Below are 20163 nucleotides of genomic sequence, written 5' to 3' on the forward strand. Positions count from 1 at the left end.
AAATTTTGGTATTTATTAAAAAAATAGGCCGGGCCGGGCCGGGACTTGTGATTTTTTTCTCGGGCGGGCTTGGGAAAAATTTCAGGCCCATATTTCGGGCCGGGCCGAAATTTTTTTATGGGCCCGGCCCGGCCCATGAGCACCTCTAGTGTGAAGCATATTATGAGAGAAATCTTGTTATTTTTGGAGTATTTGTTTTCTTTCGAGCTTTCCTGGAATTATAAGTTTTCAAGTTTTTTCAAATTTAATTATTGATGTTTTTAAGAGTCTCGTAAAATTCAAGTTCAATCATTGACATTTTTATATACAAATTAGGTAAGGTTTCATAAACTAATTCTATGGTATTCTTATTTCAATTCCGATATCTTTATTAGTTATTTATTTTATTTAAATATAATTTCTTTATTTTTATATTCAATTCATTTTAATAAGAGTCCAATCGAAATTAACGTCTCTAATTTATATTCAAACTATTTTTACTTTAATTTGATATATTCGAAATTAGATTCAATCGCATCAATAATTTGTGGTTATGTGACACTCTAATCAATAAAAAACCGACACATAATTAAATCGACATGTTTATTAATGTGTAACCGGTCATTAATTGATTTTTAATTGATTTGAATTTTCATTGAATAAAGTTTATTACTTTTTTTTTAATTTCTTTCGGACTCAAATGAAAATTAATAAAAATAATTTTAGAAACCGATAGCAGCACCATTGTTGGCTGCCGGTCGTGATCACCGGTGGTCTTATCCGGTAATCTATAATTGACACACATTTTTATTTGAGTAATTTATAGAAATAGTAAGCTGAATGGCGTTACATGATCATATTTTTGCTACAACAACTTTTAAAAATAACTAAACTTGTTACCATTATTGTTACGTCAAAACTGAAATTTTAAAACAAAATAAAAACACGAAACGCAGGGGACAAACAACATCAAATGGGTGAAGAAACAACAGCCATGAACTCTTCATCTGATTCAAGAGCTTTCATTGAAGACAGCGGAAGGCAAATTTCCATGTCAATACTTCCTCCACCTTCAAGGCCCGGATACAGTGAAACTTTCCCATCAAACTTATTATCATATCCACTTCGAACTGTAAGTGCTTTCCCTAACCCAAACTCGTTTCCATACGTATTGAACCTTGGCGAGCTTCCAATAAGCACACTTCGTGCATATAAATGTGTAAGACACTGGTAAACGAAAGGTGAACGAAGCCAATCATTGACGAAACCACGGACTGATTTGTCTGTGTGGTTAACCACGACTTGGTTCAATTTCCAAGCAGCCCAACCGAGACCATGTTCAAGCAGTTCACCAGCTGCGGTCATTACTGTCTCGGTTTGAAATGAGTTCCCAAAGTAATTAGGGGATAATGGTGGTTCAAGTCTTGACCTATTGTTCATAGCCAACGTGCAAGCAGTAACAGTTTCACAGGGAAAACGACGAGCCTTTGTTAAGGACAGCCACACAAATGCAGATAAAGCCTGAAAGGAGGAGATTTCGGTGGTGTTAGATTCTACGTTAGCCTTTTTTTTGAGCTTTGCAATGGACTCGGCTGAGAAATGGAATATTCTCTCTAAAACATGGGGTGTTTCTAATCTGGTGATGAACTCATCTTGGTGACTGAAAGGAAGGGTAAGCAATGGGCCATTGTTACCCTCTGGGCACCATCTCTCCAACACTGGGGGGCGTGAGATTTTTATATTATCTCCTTGGGCTTGAAATATTTCGGATAATGTGTTGATGAAATGGCAGAAGGTGGTTCCATCGGCAACGGCATGGTTCATGGAACAACCTATGAACACCCCATCTACCAGCTCAGTGACCTGAATCGATAACAAAGGCTTAGTGTGACCATCATAGTTGATTGCTCGATCATGGTCAAAGAACGATTGAACAACCAACGGAACATAAGTAGGGGAAACAATGTCGGACACCGACATATCAACAGCCGCATGTATAAATTTGGCTCCTGGGCTGTTGTTGCAATCGACAAAAACGAGATAAGACTTTGGATTTTGTTCTATTTTTGTTGCAAGCCGACCTGCTAAGGGATAGAAATGAAGGAGGGCAATGGAAATGGATTTCTTGAGCCTCCCCAAGACCTTGTTGATCATTTTTTGTTCACAATAATCCCCTGGTGGTGGTTTAGCAAAGAGAAGACCCCTTTGGATGTAGTGTACGGAAAGCATGACAAGATCCCATGTTGTGAGATAAAAGGGCTGTTTTGATTCTTCGGAAACATCATGTGGTTTAACAAAACATTCTGAGATGATTCGAACTGTTGATGAATCCATTTCTTTTGTTGTTGTTGTTGTTGTTGCTGCTCAAAAAGGAAAAGATAAATTCCTGACAAAACCAGTATCTTCCAATCAGATATCACACCTACGAACTTTTTATTTTTGACAAAAGAATGAAGAAAACAGAATATATAAACTTGAAGCTCTCGTTTTCAGCCAAAGATAGTAATAAATTGGAGGAAAAAGAGAAGAAAAGTTGCAGGGAAGTGGATAGGAACATTTTCACATGCCGTTGCCCGCGTTGTTAGATACTCTCTTCTTTTACCTCATTTTGTGGAAAATAACTTATGAAAAACATTCTGCGCATCATTAGTGTTTTCTTTTATGAAAAAACAAAGGAAAATAAATTATAAGTTAATCGAAAAAGTATTTATTTTTTTAGTTTTTCTAACTTCGCCTATAAATAGAGATCTTCTGCCACCTTTTTTATTATTGAATAAATTTGAATTTTTTATTATATGTGTGAAGCATACTGTGCGAGTAACAATGATTTTTCTCTTACTATTTTTGAAGTATTGGTAATTTTTCAAATATTTTTGAATTCGTAAGTCGTCAAATTCTCCAAGCCTAATTATCACGTTTTTAGGAGTTTTTCTTCTATGACTTTCATATGGTTCTAAGTTCAATCATTATATTTTTTATATACAAGTTATCTAATGGCTCTAAAGGTTTTTATTTATTTCAATTTCAATTTCTTTATTGCTTATTTATTTTATTTGAATCTAACTTCTTTATTTTCATATTCAATTAATCTTATTTGGAGTCTAAGTCTAAACTGGCATCACTAAAATTGATATTGGTAGATTAACCAAATTCAAGTACCAAATTTCGTTCTTTATTTTCTTTCATTTCGATATTTTCTTTTTTTCAATTTCAAAATTCGAGACTTATGAATTTTTGTTGTTGCTAAATCTTGGAATTTTGTATAAAAAATGTTATTACCTACCGTTGATGTTTGCTTAATATGAAAACAATTAATAGAAGTGATTGATTGCAGTGGTCACTACGTCTTAGTACTGTGAAAAAATTGTGCAAACAAAAATAAAGAACACCAATAATTTATTTACGCAGATCAGTTTCCCTATGTCTATGAAGCCTAGCTCGGTGAGTAATTTCACTATCTTTAATCCACAATACAATAAGTGATTCACACTCTTATCACTTTTCAAGTATAGTGATCTCACATTTATACCTAAAGGCTAGAATCCTCACCTCCATATCCCCCTTGAGAACTTGGACAATAAACATTCAACGATGTTTACAATATAATTAGCACTCTCTCACAAAAACAATTCCACAATGAACAGATTAAAGTGTTTTCAATAAGCTCTCATTACAAAACCTAGATAAGTCTCAAAGCATGCATCAATTTCAGCTTGCTAATATAGAATCTAAGTGAATACAAAATAACTACTTGATAATAGCTATTACAATATCAACATTCAAAGCACAATTAATCGAAAATATGTTCTCCAAAATCAGCAACACAATCTCGATTGAATCTCCACAATCCAAGGGTTGAATTGATTCACTCGAATCCAATTCAATCTTCAAAAGTCAGTGGTTGGTTTCTATAGATGAACCATAAAATCTTCAATATAGCAGCACATTAATAGGTCCAAAAATTTTCTTTATTAAATTGTCAATCCCAATATTTCAAGGGTTGAATTAATTCACTCGAATCCAATCCAATCTTCAAAAGTCAACGATTAGTTTCTATAGATAAACCATAGTATCTTCAATATAACTGTCGAAACCATTTTTTTGAAAAGTCATCGACTTTTTATTTAAAAATGAAAATTGGAGTCATCACCAATCTTTTTTATTAGGTGTGATCGGATCACCTCGCAATTTGATCGTTTTAATAAAATGTTTTGATTTTACTAAAACAACAATTTTGGCCTACGAAATTCAAGAAAACGGGTTTGGGAGTCGATTACTTGCGAGGAAGGATTAGCACCCTCGTCACGTCTAAAATTTGTACCTAATTGATTAATTACTATCTTAATGTCAAAAGTTGAAAACTTGGAAAGAATTTAAAATACGGTCCCTTTTTGTGATGATATTATTTTTCTTTTAATTTTTTTAATTGAATAAATCAAAACCAATGTTAAAGACCCTCTCGTCTCGAGATAACAAAATGTCACATCTCGTAAGTTAGGACACGATATTTTGAACCTTCGAGAATAAGTTAGCATTTTATTTTTTATTTTAAATCTTATGTATTTTAATTTTAAAAAGATATTCAGTTATTTAAGTTCAACGAGAAAATCGAAACCCCGTAAGGTAGGGTACGATTTTTTGGAGCTCACAAATATAAAATTTTGCCTTATTTTGAAATTTTCCTTTTTTATGTATCGGGTAAAAAATTTAATGTGATACTTAAAATAATACATATTTAGTTTATTCGGGTACGATATAAAAATAGACAAATACATTTAAATACGATACTTGGTACAAATATTAGCACAATTGTAATAGGCCTAATATGCCCGACCCTTAGTGAAATAAACCAAATTAAAAATTAAAAGTCCAAAAAATAACACAGTCCAGTTCTTTACATCAACATGCCCAAATCCTAGTAGGCCCAACTAGCCTAAAGTTTCAGACACCCTAAACCGGAACACATTAGACCCACTAAGCCCAAATGTTACAAACCCAACACCAGCCCAATACTCAGCCCAAATCAAGGCCGAAACCCTAGCAGCGAGCAAGCCCCAGCGCCGCAGCAGCCCTAACTCCCCTGCGCGTGCCAAGCCTCTACCCTTACGCATGCGCCTTCGCCTCCGTACCTCCACGTCGACTTCTGCCCCCGTACACCTGCAAATGGGATGCAAGCAACGCAGCAGAAAATAGAAAAAAATTGTATTTTTCGTATTTTTCATTTTTTGTTTACTTTTTTCGGCCTATAAAACAAAAGGCAAAACCTTTGTAAATGGTTACACAGACAAACACACAAAAAAAAAGCAAGAGCAATCAAAAAAGAAAAGTTTACTGAAGGTGACTTTTTTTTTCTCTCTTTTCTGTTTCTCCGATTCGCTTATTACTCTTGATACTTGTAAAATAAAGATAGGGGAAGGAAGACTTACCTCTGTGTTAGCGTCGATCGAAACCTCGTTCACTTTGCCTCAATCGGAGTTCGGGCGAGGGCTGTGAGGCCGGAAATTGGCGGAGCTTTCGGTGATGTGAGACTAGGGTTGAAACCCTAGCGCAGACGAGAAGAGGGGATGGCCCTCTTTTTTATTTCTTTTTTTGTTAAACAAACTGAGCTAAATTTTTTTTAGGTTTAAATAATATAGTCGCACGGTGTCGTTTTTGGCTAGGGTTAACAACCCTCAAAACGGCACCGTTTAACCTGCTTAACCCGATGACCCCACCCAGAAGCGGCTGAGATCCGCGTGTTGAGGCCTTGGTAGGGTTATTTGTGCATTCGGTCCCCCTTACTTCGTAGTGTTTTCATATAAGTTTTTATTTATTTATAAATTTCGCACTTCATTTTGCTTTTGTTTCATCTGGGCCCAGATTATATGCTGTGGCTTTGAGGGACGGGGATTATTTCCCATATGGTCCCCCAAGTTATCCACGCATTGCATTCGACCCTTTTACTTTGTTTTATTTTCATTTGGTTCTTTTAATTCTGTTTTTAAGTTAGTCTAATCCCTTTCGTTTTTTTATGTAGCAATTAATTTGATAATAATAATATTATTATTTATTAACCCTAGTATTATTTGTGTTATTATTAAACTTTTCTTTTCATATACATGTTGCTTATTTAGATTAATTCATGTATGTTATTTGGTATGTTACACATATATTTTTATTTACTTTAAAATTCATTTTAATATTATAATTTCACGTAGTGTTTCTTTTATCTTCCTTCAAATCTATTTCAAATTCGCATATATATATTGTTTGTGATAAAATTTGATGCATGTGATTTATTAATAATTTTCAACTTTCGCCCTTGTATGCTATTCACTTTTTAGTCTATTTAAAAAATTGTTTATATTAATTTACCCGATATTCCTTTTAATTCTTATTAATATCTACCAACATATAATATGAGATTCTTGCCATTGTTATATTGTATTGTTTATTTATATTTATTGATTGTTTGACGTTCGTTAGTATAAGTTTTAGTTCATGAATCATCATCTCGCATTGTACATCATTAATCAATCCTTTTTATTTTAAAGAATTACATTTAATTTCATTTGAGTATCAAAACCAATTTATCCAAAAACTTTCAAAATAACGCAATACCCGAAATTTGGAATCTTCGAGAGAATGGAGCCCTAACATATTGGGTTCCAATTTTCCTTGTTGAATCTAAATAATCGAAAATTTTCTACAATCAAAGCGCATAAACCAAAAACTCACTTTCAGGAATTCGATACGTCGTGTCCTATTGTATTGGATGTGATGTGTCGTTTTCTTGAAATGAAGATTTTAAAATTTTCTACAACCAAAATGCATAAACCAAAAACTCACTTTCGGGAATTCGATATGCCGTGTCCTAATGTATTGGATGTGACGTGTCGTTTTCTCGAAATGAAGATTTAAATAATAAGGGTTATAGTCAATGCTAGGAATTTAGAGAAATTGTGCCCTAACGTATTGGGTTTCAATTTTTCATCAGACTTAAAACAACTGAATATCCCTTTTTAACTCCACCGCAAGAGTTTTGAAAATCAAAAGACGAGCTCATTCTCGAGGACTAAAAATGTCGTGTCCTAATGTATTGGGCGTGACATCTTATTACTCTGAGACGAGAAGGTCTTTAGCATTCATCTCGATTTATCCAAACATCTTTTATAAAATTAACATTAATAAAAGGGAGGATCATAATTTTTAAAAATTCTTCACAAATTTTTGATATTTAAAATTAAGACCTTAATTAATCAATTAGGTACCAATTTTGGGTGTTACGAGGGTGCTAACCGTTCCTCGTGTGTACCCGACTCCGAACCTATTTTCTCAAATTTCACAGACCAAAATCATTTTCAAGGTGAGCCAATCACACATTAATAAAGGGTTGGTGGCGACTCCAATTTTCATTTCATTTTTAAGTCGATTACTAAATTTTTTGTTTTCAAAAAATGGTTTCGACAGCTTGGCGACTCCGCTGGGGACCTCAAGAGAGTCAAGCTGTAAAATTGATTATTTTTGTCTTATTATTGAAAATTGAAAATTTAATTTGAAAAATTACGATCCTCTCATTGCATTTGTGTATGGTATGATTACTGTAAATTGAGTTTTATATTTTGGCATCATATTGCATACAGACTGTTTAGTCTTACCCTTTTAAGTGGGAGTGAGAAACTAGTCCTTCGTGAGGTTTTCACCTTTGTGCAGGATAGTGGACCGCTTTCAGGATACATCTGTACCTATGTCTTTATGAGATTTTCATCTCCGTGCAGCCATAGGGAAATGTATTCCCCTGAACCGAACTCGGTCCGTATGAGCCTATAATGGGCGAGGATCGAGGAATCTGCTGGTTCGGGTACCTCAACTTTAGAACCGAACTGCATATAGGAAACACTAGGAGTCCACCCTCGATCGTATTGCGGAAACTCTAGCTGTTACCCCGATAGGTGTTTGATTTTTTTTACGTGCTTGAAGTTGTGTTTTTGTATGTTGCACTAACTTATGTTGCCTTTTGCTATGTTTGCATGTCATTTCATATTCAAAAGAGTGTCGATTCAAGTTCGATTACTAAATTAGAAAGTTTGGCATAGAGAACAGATTTCTTGATAAAGTAGAGGACAATGTTGTTGTGCGTATGTGGTCGGAGAAAACACAATTAGAGAAAGGAGATAGTCTAGCCGAGGGGTACACGTCGGAGTTGTGGGACTACACCCGTATCAGTGTAACGCAAAATAGCCTTCAGGAATTAAAGGTAATATGGGATCATTGAGATGATGAAACTAAGCAATTGTTCAACTCTAGTTATGGGGATTTGCCGTATCTACTCGACATGAAGGTAGATGAACATTTGTTTCGGGCCCTCGCTCAGTATTGGAACCCCACATATGGTTTCTTTACCTTTGGAAGGGTTTATTTAGTGCCCACTATAGAGGAATATACAGCTTTGCTTCGTTGCCCGAAGATCCAAGTTGATAAAGTCTACTCTAGAGCCGTTAATGTCCTAACCTTTGTAAAGAAGTTGATGAACATCACCGAAATGAGTGAGCAGTAGGTCACAACACGAATCAAGCAGAAGGGGGAAAACAAATGCATCCCTTGGAAAAGCCTACAATAGCTGATTTTGGCGCACCCTGATGCGAGAAAAAAGGTCGACGTCTTTGCTCTGAGCATTTATAGGCTAGTAATTTTTCCTAGTGCCCTAGGGCACGTAGATGAGGAGACCTCAAATCTCTTTGACCGACTTGATAAGAGGGTTACGTCAGTTCCAGTAATTTTGGCAGAAACCTTCAGGTTATTGAATGTATGTCGAAGGATGGGTGAAGGCAGATTCATCGGATGTGTGCAGCTTCTACTTGCATGGTTCCACAGTTATTTTTGGAAAACTTATAAGGTTTCGTATCGAGTCTTCTCTGAAAATTATTCGCAATTAAAAAAGATAGTAGCTACACCAAGGAGAGATGACATCTCGAAAAAGAAATGGTTGGTCATTCTTCAAAATCTTCATGAGGAGGACATCGAGTGGAGAGCCCTGTGGTTGCTTTCGGATGAGATCTTGTACCGATGTGGTAATTTTGATTGGGTCCCGTTACTTGCAATCTAGGGAGTTGTTGGTTATTCTCCATTGATGGTGCTAAGACAGTACAGGTCAAGGCAGTTTATACCTGCAACCCAAGGCTTAGTTGAGTTTGAATTCTCATATAAAGACAATGGCTATAAAAAGAAGATTCGAGAGATAACCAGTGCGTGGGACCAAACTCGACGGATGAAGAGATTAGCCGTAGGCCCGATGACGACTCCTGAATATAATGAATGGTGGGTTAGAAGAATCAATGATAATATCCCAAGACCAGGTCAAGGAGACAGTCCATCGATAGAAGAACATTGGCGGGTTGTTCCCTCTGAATTGGAAATTATAAAGCAAGATTTTGAGAAGAGGAATGCAGAGTTTGAAAAAAAGATCGAGCAGTTGCAAAAAGAAAAGATGCACTTGGGATTAGATGTGGATGTTCAAAAGTTAGAGACTGAGAAATTAAGAAAATGTAAGAACAAAGCTGAGGAAGATCTGGACAGTTTGAAGACAGACTATAAGAAGTTGAGGTTACCAATAAGAACTGCTAGGCTAGGGAAAACTTCAGAACAGTGGCGTCAAGAGATTCGGGAAGAAAAGATCATGGCTGATGGATGGGAAAAGAAATTTCGAGAGGTTCAGGCGCGAAATGGAGCTTTAGAGAAGAGTTTGTTAGACAACCGAAAGGAAAAATGTGAACTAAAAGGTAGAGTGGCTGAGTTAGAAAGATCTCTTCATCAGTACCAAAGTCGAAATTTCGCGATGGAATTGAGAGCGAGCTTGAGCAAGATAAAAGAAATGAAAGAAAGAATAAAAGAGTTGGAATCGGCATTGCGAAATTGTGAGATCCAGACTGAGTACCTGGAAACCAACAAAAGTCGTCAGAGGGAGCAACTTCACCACTTTCAGAATCAAGTTAAAAACAGAGATCATATCATGGGAGAAGTTGTGGTTCAAATTCGAGAGGTAGCTGATCACTTGCAGACTTTGGCGGTACAAGCCGATGCACTGAGCATAAAGTATGAGCTGGAATCAAGTCAGGGACAAGAATTAGCTTCGTTACTTAGGAAAATTAAAGTTCTGAGCACTAGGGCAAAACCATATATGTAATCTGTTTTATGTAAAGAAATTTATTTTATAGTAAAGTTTTCTAAATAAAATTGAATCAGAATCGACGCCTCTTTGCATTCACGCATTCGCATTACATTGCATCATATGCATTAGAGTCCACCGAAAGACCCTAACCGGTTAAAATCATGAAGCTGATCTGAAAACCGACAAAAACTCACCAATTAAGTATCAATATGGTACTCGCCGGAAAACTAAGGATGTAGACCAAAGATTAGAGAAATTGGAGCAAATGCAAAAGGATATGCAAGAACGGTTACAAGTACAAATGCAAGAGCAGCTAGATAAAATCAAAGAAGACATGATGGAAAAATTGATCAAGGCTCAAAAAGATGCGATGGCTGAATTGACCCTTCTACTGATGGGGAGAGTAGATAAGGGAAAAGGGCCTTATTGTCAATCCTGGAGAAGGTAATGAGGATCCGTTGTGTTCTTCGGGTTTTAATCCACCAAATGTACAAACCCAAGCTGAAATATACCCAAGAAGACCATCTGTTACAATTAGGCCGCAATAATTACAAACTAGTGTCACAATCCCCACGATTTTCCAGGTAGGATCGAGTTTAAGCCGGAGAGATAACCCAATTAATCCTATTATTCCCGATTTTGATGAAACAGCTGAAGAAGGAAAGGCGGATGTGGAATTACCAAAACTGTGGGAAGATAGGTATAGATGGTTGGAGGAAAAATTCAAAGCCTTGGAAAGCACTAATAGTAATCAGGGAATTGACGTTAAGGATCTAAGCTTAGTCCCAGACCTAGTACTTCCTCCCAAATTCAAAATGCCTGAATTTGAAAAATATAATGGAACTAGCTGTCCCAAAGCTCATATCACCATGGTCTGTAGAAGGATGACTGGCTACATTAACAATGATCAGCTGCTAATACACTGCTTCCAAGATAGTTTGGTAGGGGCCGCGTCCAAATGGTATAATCAATTGAGCCGTACCAAGATTGGTTCATGGAGGGACCTAGCTCAAGCATTCATGAGGCAATACAGTCATGTGACAGATATGGTTCCTGATAGAATCACTTTGCAAAACATGGAAAAGAAGCCAACCGAAAGTTTTAGGTAGTTTGCACAGAGGTGGAGGGAGGTTGCAGTCCAGGTTCAGCCACCCCTCGCGGAGAAAGAGACGACAATGCTCTTCATTAACACCTTGAAAGCCCCGTTTATCACACCATGATAGGAAGTGCCACCAAAAGCTTCTCTGACATAGTCATGAATGGTGAAATGATCGAAAATGCCATGAGAAGCGGGAAGATTGATGCAGGAGAAAGTAACTGAAGGTCAGCTTCGAAGAAAAAAGAGAATGAGGTGAACAACGTGAGTACATATGACAAAGGTTACTCAAAGTCGATTACGGTGAGTCAACCAAGGAAGGTGACAGCCAACCAGCCAGGCTCATCAAGACAAGAATCTGGAACAAGGCAAAGCACTGAGAAACTCCAGTTCACGCCAATCCCAATGTCGTATAAGGAGCTGTATCAGAGGTTATTCGATGCACATATTGTTGCCCTCATTATCTAAAATCCCTATAACCGCCGTACCCTAATTGGTACGATGCGAGCGCACAGTGCGACTACCATGCGGGGACTATAGGGCATTCCATAGAAAATTGCATAACCTTCAAGAAACTGGTTGAAAAGCTGATCGGTATGGGTGTTGTCAAGTTAGATGATTCGCCCAATGCAGAAAACCCATTGCCTAATCATAACGAGGTGAACATGATGAGTGGAAACATAGGGAAAAATGCTAAGACAGACGTTGTAGAGGTAAGAACCCCTTTGAGATGGGTTTGGAAGGAGATGAAAAAAATGGGGTTAATCATTGCAGATTCAGAAAAGAGTTTTGAACAGAAAGGGAACTACTGTGAGTTCCACCATGAGATAGGACACGAGATACAAGAATGTACAGAATTCAAAACTTAGGTTCAAGGCATGATAGATAACAAAGAGACGGAGTTCTATGAAGAAGTTCAAGAGGAAGGAAACATATGCACATCGGAATTAACGGCGGGAGTTCCAAAAGCTAATTATCTTATGGTCATCATTTTTTGACCTAAGAATAGTGAACTTAGAACATATATAATGCCGAAGATCATCATTCAGAAACCGACAACCTTCCCTTACAAAGATAGCAAGAAAGTCTCATGGAACTATGAATGCAACACAACTATTCCAGGAAAGGAGACTTCGGCTGCTATGGTAGAAGGTGATCAAGGTATAGGCTTTCACACGCGTAGTAGGAAGTGCTACGACTTGATAAACCCCCGAGCAGAACTGACAAAAGAAGGAGCTTCGACAGAAAAACAAAAGAGAGAAAAAGCAATCGTGCTTGAACCGTTGATCAATGAGCCAATAAAAGAAGAAGAAGCTAAGGAATTCTTAAAATTTTTGAAACACAGTGAGTACAATGTTGTGGAACAACTGCATAAACAATTGGCGCGTATATCGGTGTTAGCTCTACTCTTGAGTTCTGAGGCACATCGAAGTGCGTTGATGAAAGTATTAGATGAGACGTATGTAGCTAATGACATTTCAGTCAATAAGTTGGATCGGTTCGTCAACAATATAAGTGCTGACAATTTTATCTTCTTCAAAGATGATGAAATATCTTCTGAAGGTAGGGGCTCAACTAAAGCTTTGCACATTACCACCCGTTGTAAAGGGTACACGTTGCCGAGAGTTTTGATTGATAATGGGTCTGTATTGAATGTATTGCCCCTGTCCACCCTAGATAGACTACCTGTGGATAGCTCACATATGAAGGCATGTCAGAATATAGTGAGGACATTTGATGGAATTGAAAGAAGAGTCATGGGAAGAATTGAGATTCCGTTGATAATTGGCCCAACCACTTATGAGGTAGACTTCCTGGTAATGGATATCAAACCTTCCTACAGCTGTTTGTTGGGAAGACCTTGGATACACTCGGTAGGGGCCGTGCCGTTATCACTTCATCAGAAGTTGAAGTTAGTGTCAGAAGGTCGATTGGAAACGATAAGTGCTAAATAAAATATCATCGCGACAGTAACTAACAATACACCATATGTGGAGACGGATGATAAAGCACTAGGATGTTCTTTCCAGTCCTTAGAATTTGTGAACGCAATGTTTATTACCGAGAGAGATAGAATCCAGGTACCAAGAATATCCAAGACCACGAAGATGAGTCTGCAGTTGATGGTAGGAATGGGAGCCTTGCCTGGAAGTGGTTTGGGAAGGCATCTACAAGGAAGGGTTGAAGCACCAGTAAGGATAAGTTTAATCGCTTTGGCCTGAGCTATAGACCAGATATGAAACAAAAGAAGAAGGAAATAGAAAAGAGGCAGGAGAGAAGAAGGGCACATTTGAGCAGAAAAGAAGTCAAGTGAGAGCCTATGACCTTTCCCCACATATCTGAAACTTTTGTATCGGGAGGGATTATTCATCCTCAGAGAAGGATACCAGTAAAAGAAAGCATCAATGAGAAGGACACAAATGAAGAAGGGACCTTATTGGATATCCGTTCCTATGAACCTGGGAGTGTTTTGAATAATTGGACTGCAAAAGAGATACTTGAAGTTTTTAGAGTCTTCTCAAAGTAATATTCAGAACACACTTGTTATTTTAACCTAGAAACAATAAGAATTCCTTTGTGAAATAGGCTTATGTTCGAACATCATTATCTTAATGAAATTCATCATTGCAGTTATTTGGAACAGATATTTCCTTTAAGATTCTTTCATTCTTTTATATGAGTAATTACTGCAGATTCTTTCATATTCTTCCAAATAATTACCTCAGACTTTGAAGACGACATAGATAGTAACTTATCTCCAGACCTGTTGAGGATGGTAGAGCAGGATGAGAAACAGATCCTACCTTATAAGGAAGTGGTGGAGATTGTGACCCTGGAGGAAGAAAAAGTAGTAAAGATAGGAACACGCATAACTGAAGAAACGAAGTGAGACCTCATCGCATTACTTCAAGAGTTCAAAGACGTTTTCGCATGGTCATACCAAGATATGCCTGGTCTCAATACAGACATTGTAGTACACCGCCTTCCTATAAGAGATGATTGCAAACCAGTTCAGCAAAAACTCCGGAGAATGAGGCCTGATGTTGTGCTAAAAATAAAGGAGGAGGTTCAAAAGCAGTTCGATGCTAGATTCCTACAAGTGGTCAAGTACTCAGAATAGGTGGCCAACATCGTACCCGTCCCTAAAAAGAATGGGAAGGTACGAATGTGTGTAGACTATAGAGATTTAAATAAGGCCAGCCCGAAAGATAATTTTCCCTTGCCTCACGTCGACACATTGGTGGACAACACGGCAGGATACTCATTATTTTCTTTCATGGACAGTTTCTCGAGATATAACCAAATTAAGATGCATTCTGAAGATATGACGAAGACCACATTCATAACCCTATGGGGAACCTTCTGTTATAGGGTGATGCCATTCGGGTTGAAAAATACATGAGCTACATACTAGAGAGACATGGTGATCCTTTTCCGTGACATGATGCATAAAGAAATAGAAGTCTATGTCGATGACATGATTGCCAAATCTCAAACAGAGAAGGAACATGTGCAAGTCCTAAGAAAGCAATTTCTAAGGTTAAGAAAGTTTTAGCTCAAACTCAACCCAGTCAAGTGTACCTTTGGGATCAGGTCGGGAAAGCTTCTAGGGTTTGTAGTTAGTGAAAAAGGGATTGAGATTGACCTAGATAAAGTCAAAGCAATACAAGAACTGTCTCCGCCGCGTACTCAAAAAGAAGTTTGAGGTTTCCTAGGAAGACTGAATTACATTGCTCGGTTTATTTCACAACTAACTGAGAAATGTGATCCCATATTCCGTCTTCTGAAGAAACATAACCTAGGTGTATAGGACGAAGAATGTCAGAAAGCGTTTGACAGAGTAAAGCAGTACTTGTCTAGTACCCCAGTATTGTCACCACCTAACCCGAATAAACCACTGATCCTATATTTAACGGTGTTTGATAAGTCCATGGGATGCGTGTTAGGCCAACATGATGAGACGGGGAGGAAACAGAAGGCGATATACTATCTTAGCAAAAACTTCACTGACTGTGAAATGAGATATCCGCCTATTGAAAAATTATGTTGTGCCTTGATCTGGACAACGCGAAGATTGAGACAATACATGCTCTACCATACAACTTGGTTAATTTCAAGATTAGACCCCTTAAAATATATGATAGAGTCAACTGCATTGAATGGGAGGATGACTAGATGGCAGATTTTGCTCTCCGAGTTCGATATAGTCTATATAAATCAGAAGGCTATTAAAGGGAGTGCAATAGCAAACCTTTTAGCCAGTCGAGCTTTAGAAGACTATGAACCCCTGGATTTTGATTTCCTAAATGAAGACTTGATATGCGTGGCAACTGCTGAAAAAGGTTCTCAAGAAAACCATCCTTGGAAACTAAATTTTGATGGAGCTTCAAATGCCGTAGAAAATGGGATTGGGGTAGTCCTGATATCCCCAATTGGAGACCACTATCCTTTCACCAGTAAATTAGATTTTTGATTGCACAAATAATATGGTCGAATATGAAGCGTGCATCATGGGCATCCGTGCAGCTATAGAACGTAAAATTAAGATGTTAGAGGTATATGGGGACTCTGCGTTGGTAATATACCAACTCAAGGGTGAATGGGAGACGAGAGACCTCAAATTAGTCAAGTATCAAAAGTTGGTCCTCGAATTGACGGAAGAGTTTGATGACATTACTTTCCTCTATCTCCCACGAGATGAGAACCAAATGGCTGATGCATTAGCTGCTTTAGCTTCCATGATCAAGGTGAACAAGCTAGAAGATATGAAACCTATCCAGATGAGCATTTATGAGACCCCGGCTCATTGCTACAATATCGATGAAGAGAAAAAGGTTAGTCATCCTTGGTACCAAGACATATTACAATATGTGAAGAATTGCGAGTACCCTGAACAAGCAATGAAGAATGATAAGAGGGCATTAAGGAGATTAGCCATAGACTATGCCCTAGATGGAGAGATTTTATACAAAAGAGGGAAGGATCAATTACTACTGAGATGTGTGGATAATGTGGAAGCTAAGAAAATCCTAGAAGAAGTCCACGAGGGCATTTGTGGAACACATGCTAATGGATTTACGATGGCTAGATAGATTATGAGATTCGGCTATTACTGGTCCACCATAGAAGGAGATTGCATCAATTATGCCAAGAAGTGCCATAAATGCCAAATCTATGTAGACAAAATACACGCACCTCCGTCACCTCTTCACGTCATGACTTCTCCATGGCCTTTCTCCATGTGGGGAATGGATGTTATCGGGTTCATATCACTAAAATCTTCTAACGAGTATCGTTTCATCTTCGTGGTTATTGATTATTTCACTAAATGGGTAGAAGCTACTTCATATGCTAATGTCACGAAATCAGCAGTCAGCAAGTTCTTGAAAAAAGAGATCATATGTAGATATGGAATGCCTGAAAGAATCATATCTGAAAATGCACTAAACTTGAATAATAGCACAATAGCAGAAGTCTGCAGCCAATTCAAGATCAGACACCACAACTTGTCACCGTATCGCCCAAAAATGAACGGCGCAGTGGAGGCAGCTAATAAGAACATCAAGAAAATTGTAGGGAAGATGACTGAGACTTACAAAGATTGGCATGAGAAATTACTATTCGATTTCCTTGCCTATCGAACAGCTATTAGGACTTCTACTGGAGCAACGCCTTTCTCTCTAGTTTACAGGATAGAGGCAGTATTACCCATTAAAGTTGAGATCCCCTCTCTCTGGGTGCTAGCTGAACTAAAGTTAGATGAGACTGAATGGATCCAATCTCGATATGATCAGTTGAACCTAATAGAAGGAAAAAGGCTAAAAGCTATTCGCCATGGACAGATGTATTAGAAACGAATGATGCGAGCCTATAACAAAAAGGTTCGTCCCAGAGAATTTCATGAGGGGGACTTGGTGTTGAAAAAGATCCTTCCTTTACAAAAAGATTTCAGAGGGAAATGGATGCCAAATTGGGAAGGTTCTTATGTCGTAAAGAAGGCCTTTTCAGGTGGAGCTTTGATTTTGAGCGAGATAGATGGTAAAAGTCTGACTAATCCAGTAAACTCAAACTCAGTCAAGAAATACTTCGTATAAAAAGGAGAAAAGACCAAGGTGAAAACCCGCAGAGGGCGCTTTGAGTCCTAAAAAAAAGATGAAAAATGAAAAAGAAAAATGGAGAGGCCAAGGTGAAAACCTGCAAAATGCGCCTTGAGACCAAAGGGGATTTGAGTTGAAAACCCGAAAAGGGCGGCTTAAATTTTAGATCCGAATGGGGCACAAGGTGATCCGAGCAACTTGAATTTTGACCGAATTAAGGCATGTGATGATCTTGCTATACCTGAACCAACAGAAAGGGGTAGGCGACTTCTTGGGGCATCAACAGAGTATTGTAGATCTCCTAAACAAATGTCAACCTCAGAAGGGTCTTCAGAAAGTTTGTGCAGAGAAGTTCAAACTGCGATATTTGAGGCACCTAGTCTTCATACTATTTATATTTGAATCTATTATTCTTAGAATACTTCATTCTTTTACAAAATACACATTACCAATCAATTCATTTGTTACTATATTTGATAGTTTATTTGTTTCGAGCTATGTTCTCAAATCAATACTATTTTACCCATCATTTCATTCTTCTCGCAAGCATGTTGCATTGGAATAATGATTAATGGACTAATAAAAATTTCACAATGGAAGTTTTGCATATTACTCTAGAAGTTTCTAAATAATACAGTAACCTGAAACAAGACTATTGTTTAGAATGCGCTGGGTTTAAAAGTTGAAATATCTAGGAAAGAAAAGTTTAAATTGAGACTATCCCTTCAGATTTTGTTGTCTAAACATTGATTGAACAAAGTGACAAGATGTCGAGTCGGTGATAGGGCTCCAGTGAACAAGCAAGCAAACAATAAGAGGGGGTTTCCTTAGAGAAGAGAATCTTTCATTTGTGCATAGATATTTGGTATGACACCATAGGAATGGTGTAAAGGACCAAAGAGTTTCACATTTTATATCATTGAATTGCGACAAGGGAGGTTTGAGAAAAGCCAAGTTTTTCTCCCATTGGGTTACAGTGAGAGAATGATGGTACGAATTTTACGTCTGAGTGGGTTGAACTTAGGGGTTTACAGTGGGGGCAATCTGACTAAGTGTTTCTTCAGAATAGCCATCCGGACAAGAAGGCGTTGTAGCTCGTCAATGATAAAGTCTTAACAAACCTCGAGCAATGATAACTTAAGCGATGAAGAAGGATCATTCTTAAAAATGACATTCCATATTCATACATCATTCATACATGCCTAGTTAGTAACATTTGACTCATTCTGATCATGACATCCTAATCACTAGGCATAATTAAGTTCATAAATGAATTATACAAGTCATGTTCCCCAGAGAACAGATAGGTGAAATCACAAAACCTAGCTCCCTGACCAGCAGTGGAATAGGTTAAAGATCGTAAGTCCTATCTCCCTGACCAGCAGAGGAATAGGTAGAAGATTGCAAGTCCTAACTCCCTGACCAGCAGTGGAATAGGTGGAAGATTGTATGTCCTATCTCCCTGAACAGCAGTGGAATAGGTTGAAGATTGTGGATCCTGTCTCCTTAAGCAGTAGTGGAGCAAATCGAAGACGATGAATCTTACTTCCCCAATGTTGCAGTCAAATAGATTGAAGCTACGAAAGCGAATCTTATTTCTCTAGCGTTGCAGTAGAGCGAATCGCATCAGACTTCTCTTCAAAGTTACAGTAGAACAAGTTCAAGCTACGAGTCTTATCTCCCTGACGTTGCAGTGGAGTGGATCGAAGCACCAATTCCTACACCTCTGAAGAGGTAGTAGGTTGGAATAAGGCTACCGAGGTTCGACACGACCGGGCAAAATTGGCCCTTTTTAGTCTTTGCTTAATTCTCGTTACACGACAATGAGCAAAGAAAGATGATATAATAGATAGGTAAATCAATAAAACGAAAATACTATGCTAGTGAATGATGATAATGCATTATAATACTAACAATAACATAAAAAAATTAATAATAATAGCAATAATTGTACTACATGCCATCATAATATTAACATAAAAGAATAATAATAAAATGTGTAATACGATGAAAATATGAACATCACAAAAAGAAGATAAGGGCAAAGAAATAATTTACAGAAATAAAATAATAAAAATGAACAATTGAAATAAAAAAAGGATAAAATTGGAATTTAAAATAAAGTTAAAGGTATAAATCGTAAAAAAGGAAGTGAATAAATAAATACGTAAATAATAAAAATTATAAAAGATTGAAAATAATTACTGAGGGATAAATTAGAATCTAGAATGAAATTAAAAAATATAAATTTCAATAAAATACTAAATGAAATACTATGATAAAGAAGAAAAATATTAAAAAATAATAATAAATTTAAAAGATGATAAACTTAATTGGATAAATTTTAAAAAGGGTTGAAATTAGGACTAAAATAAAACATGCGTAAGGGACAAGAGACTAAATGGGAAATTTTTCCACGTTCTTAAAATGGCATCGTTCGACCGGAGACCAAATTGAAATAAAAATAAAATTATGGGGTAAAATAAAAAAAATGAAAAATACTGAACCGCAAACTAATTAAAAAGCGGAAGGGCTAAAAGGGAAATTAGACCCTTCCGCAAAAACACGCGGATCCTGAGGTTGGAGCTGGTGGGGTCGCGAGTTGGCCCCTAAAACGACGCCATTTTGGGCGTCTAGGGGGCCTAATGAAACGGCGCCGTTTTGCTGTTCTATTTAAACCCAAAATTTGTTCAAAAAAATTCATTTCCAGCCACTTCTAAAAAAAACTTCAAAAAACCTCTCAACATTATCTCTTTCTCCCCGAAATCCGGCCTAGCTCAGGTCACCGGACCACTGTGGCGGCTGCCGGTTGTCGGTGACAGCGCTGCCATCCACGGTGGCTG

The 20163-nt window shown here is 37.4% G+C and overlaps 1 protein-coding gene across 1 annotated transcript; it reads right to left on the minus strand.

Annotated features, from left to right (window-relative positions):
• Positions 1–715: 715 nt before the first annotated feature.
• Positions 716–2481, minus strand: LOC107940792 (uncharacterized acetyltransferase At3g50280). The gene has a single exon (XM_016874242.2). It carries the CDS (start codon positions 2311–2313, stop codon positions 949–951), a length of 1365 nt encoding a protein of 454 aa, XP_016729731.1. The 5' UTR covers positions 2314–2481; the 3' UTR covers positions 716–948.
• Between the last annotated feature and the right edge of the window lie 17682 nt (positions 2482–20163).

This window comes from Gossypium hirsutum, chromosome D06, assembly GCF_007990345.1.
Source record: "Gossypium hirsutum isolate 1008001.06 chromosome D06, Gossypium_hirsutum_v2.1, whole genome shotgun sequence".
NCBI lineage: Eukaryota > Viridiplantae > Streptophyta > Magnoliopsida > Malvales > Malvaceae > Gossypium > Gossypium hirsutum.

Bases quoted from the DNA above. Each gene is read 5' to 3' on its own strand.
- LOC107940792 (XM_016874242.2), bottom strand. From the start codon at position 2,313: ATGGATTCATCAACAGTTCGAATCATCTCAGAATGTTTTGTTAAACCA.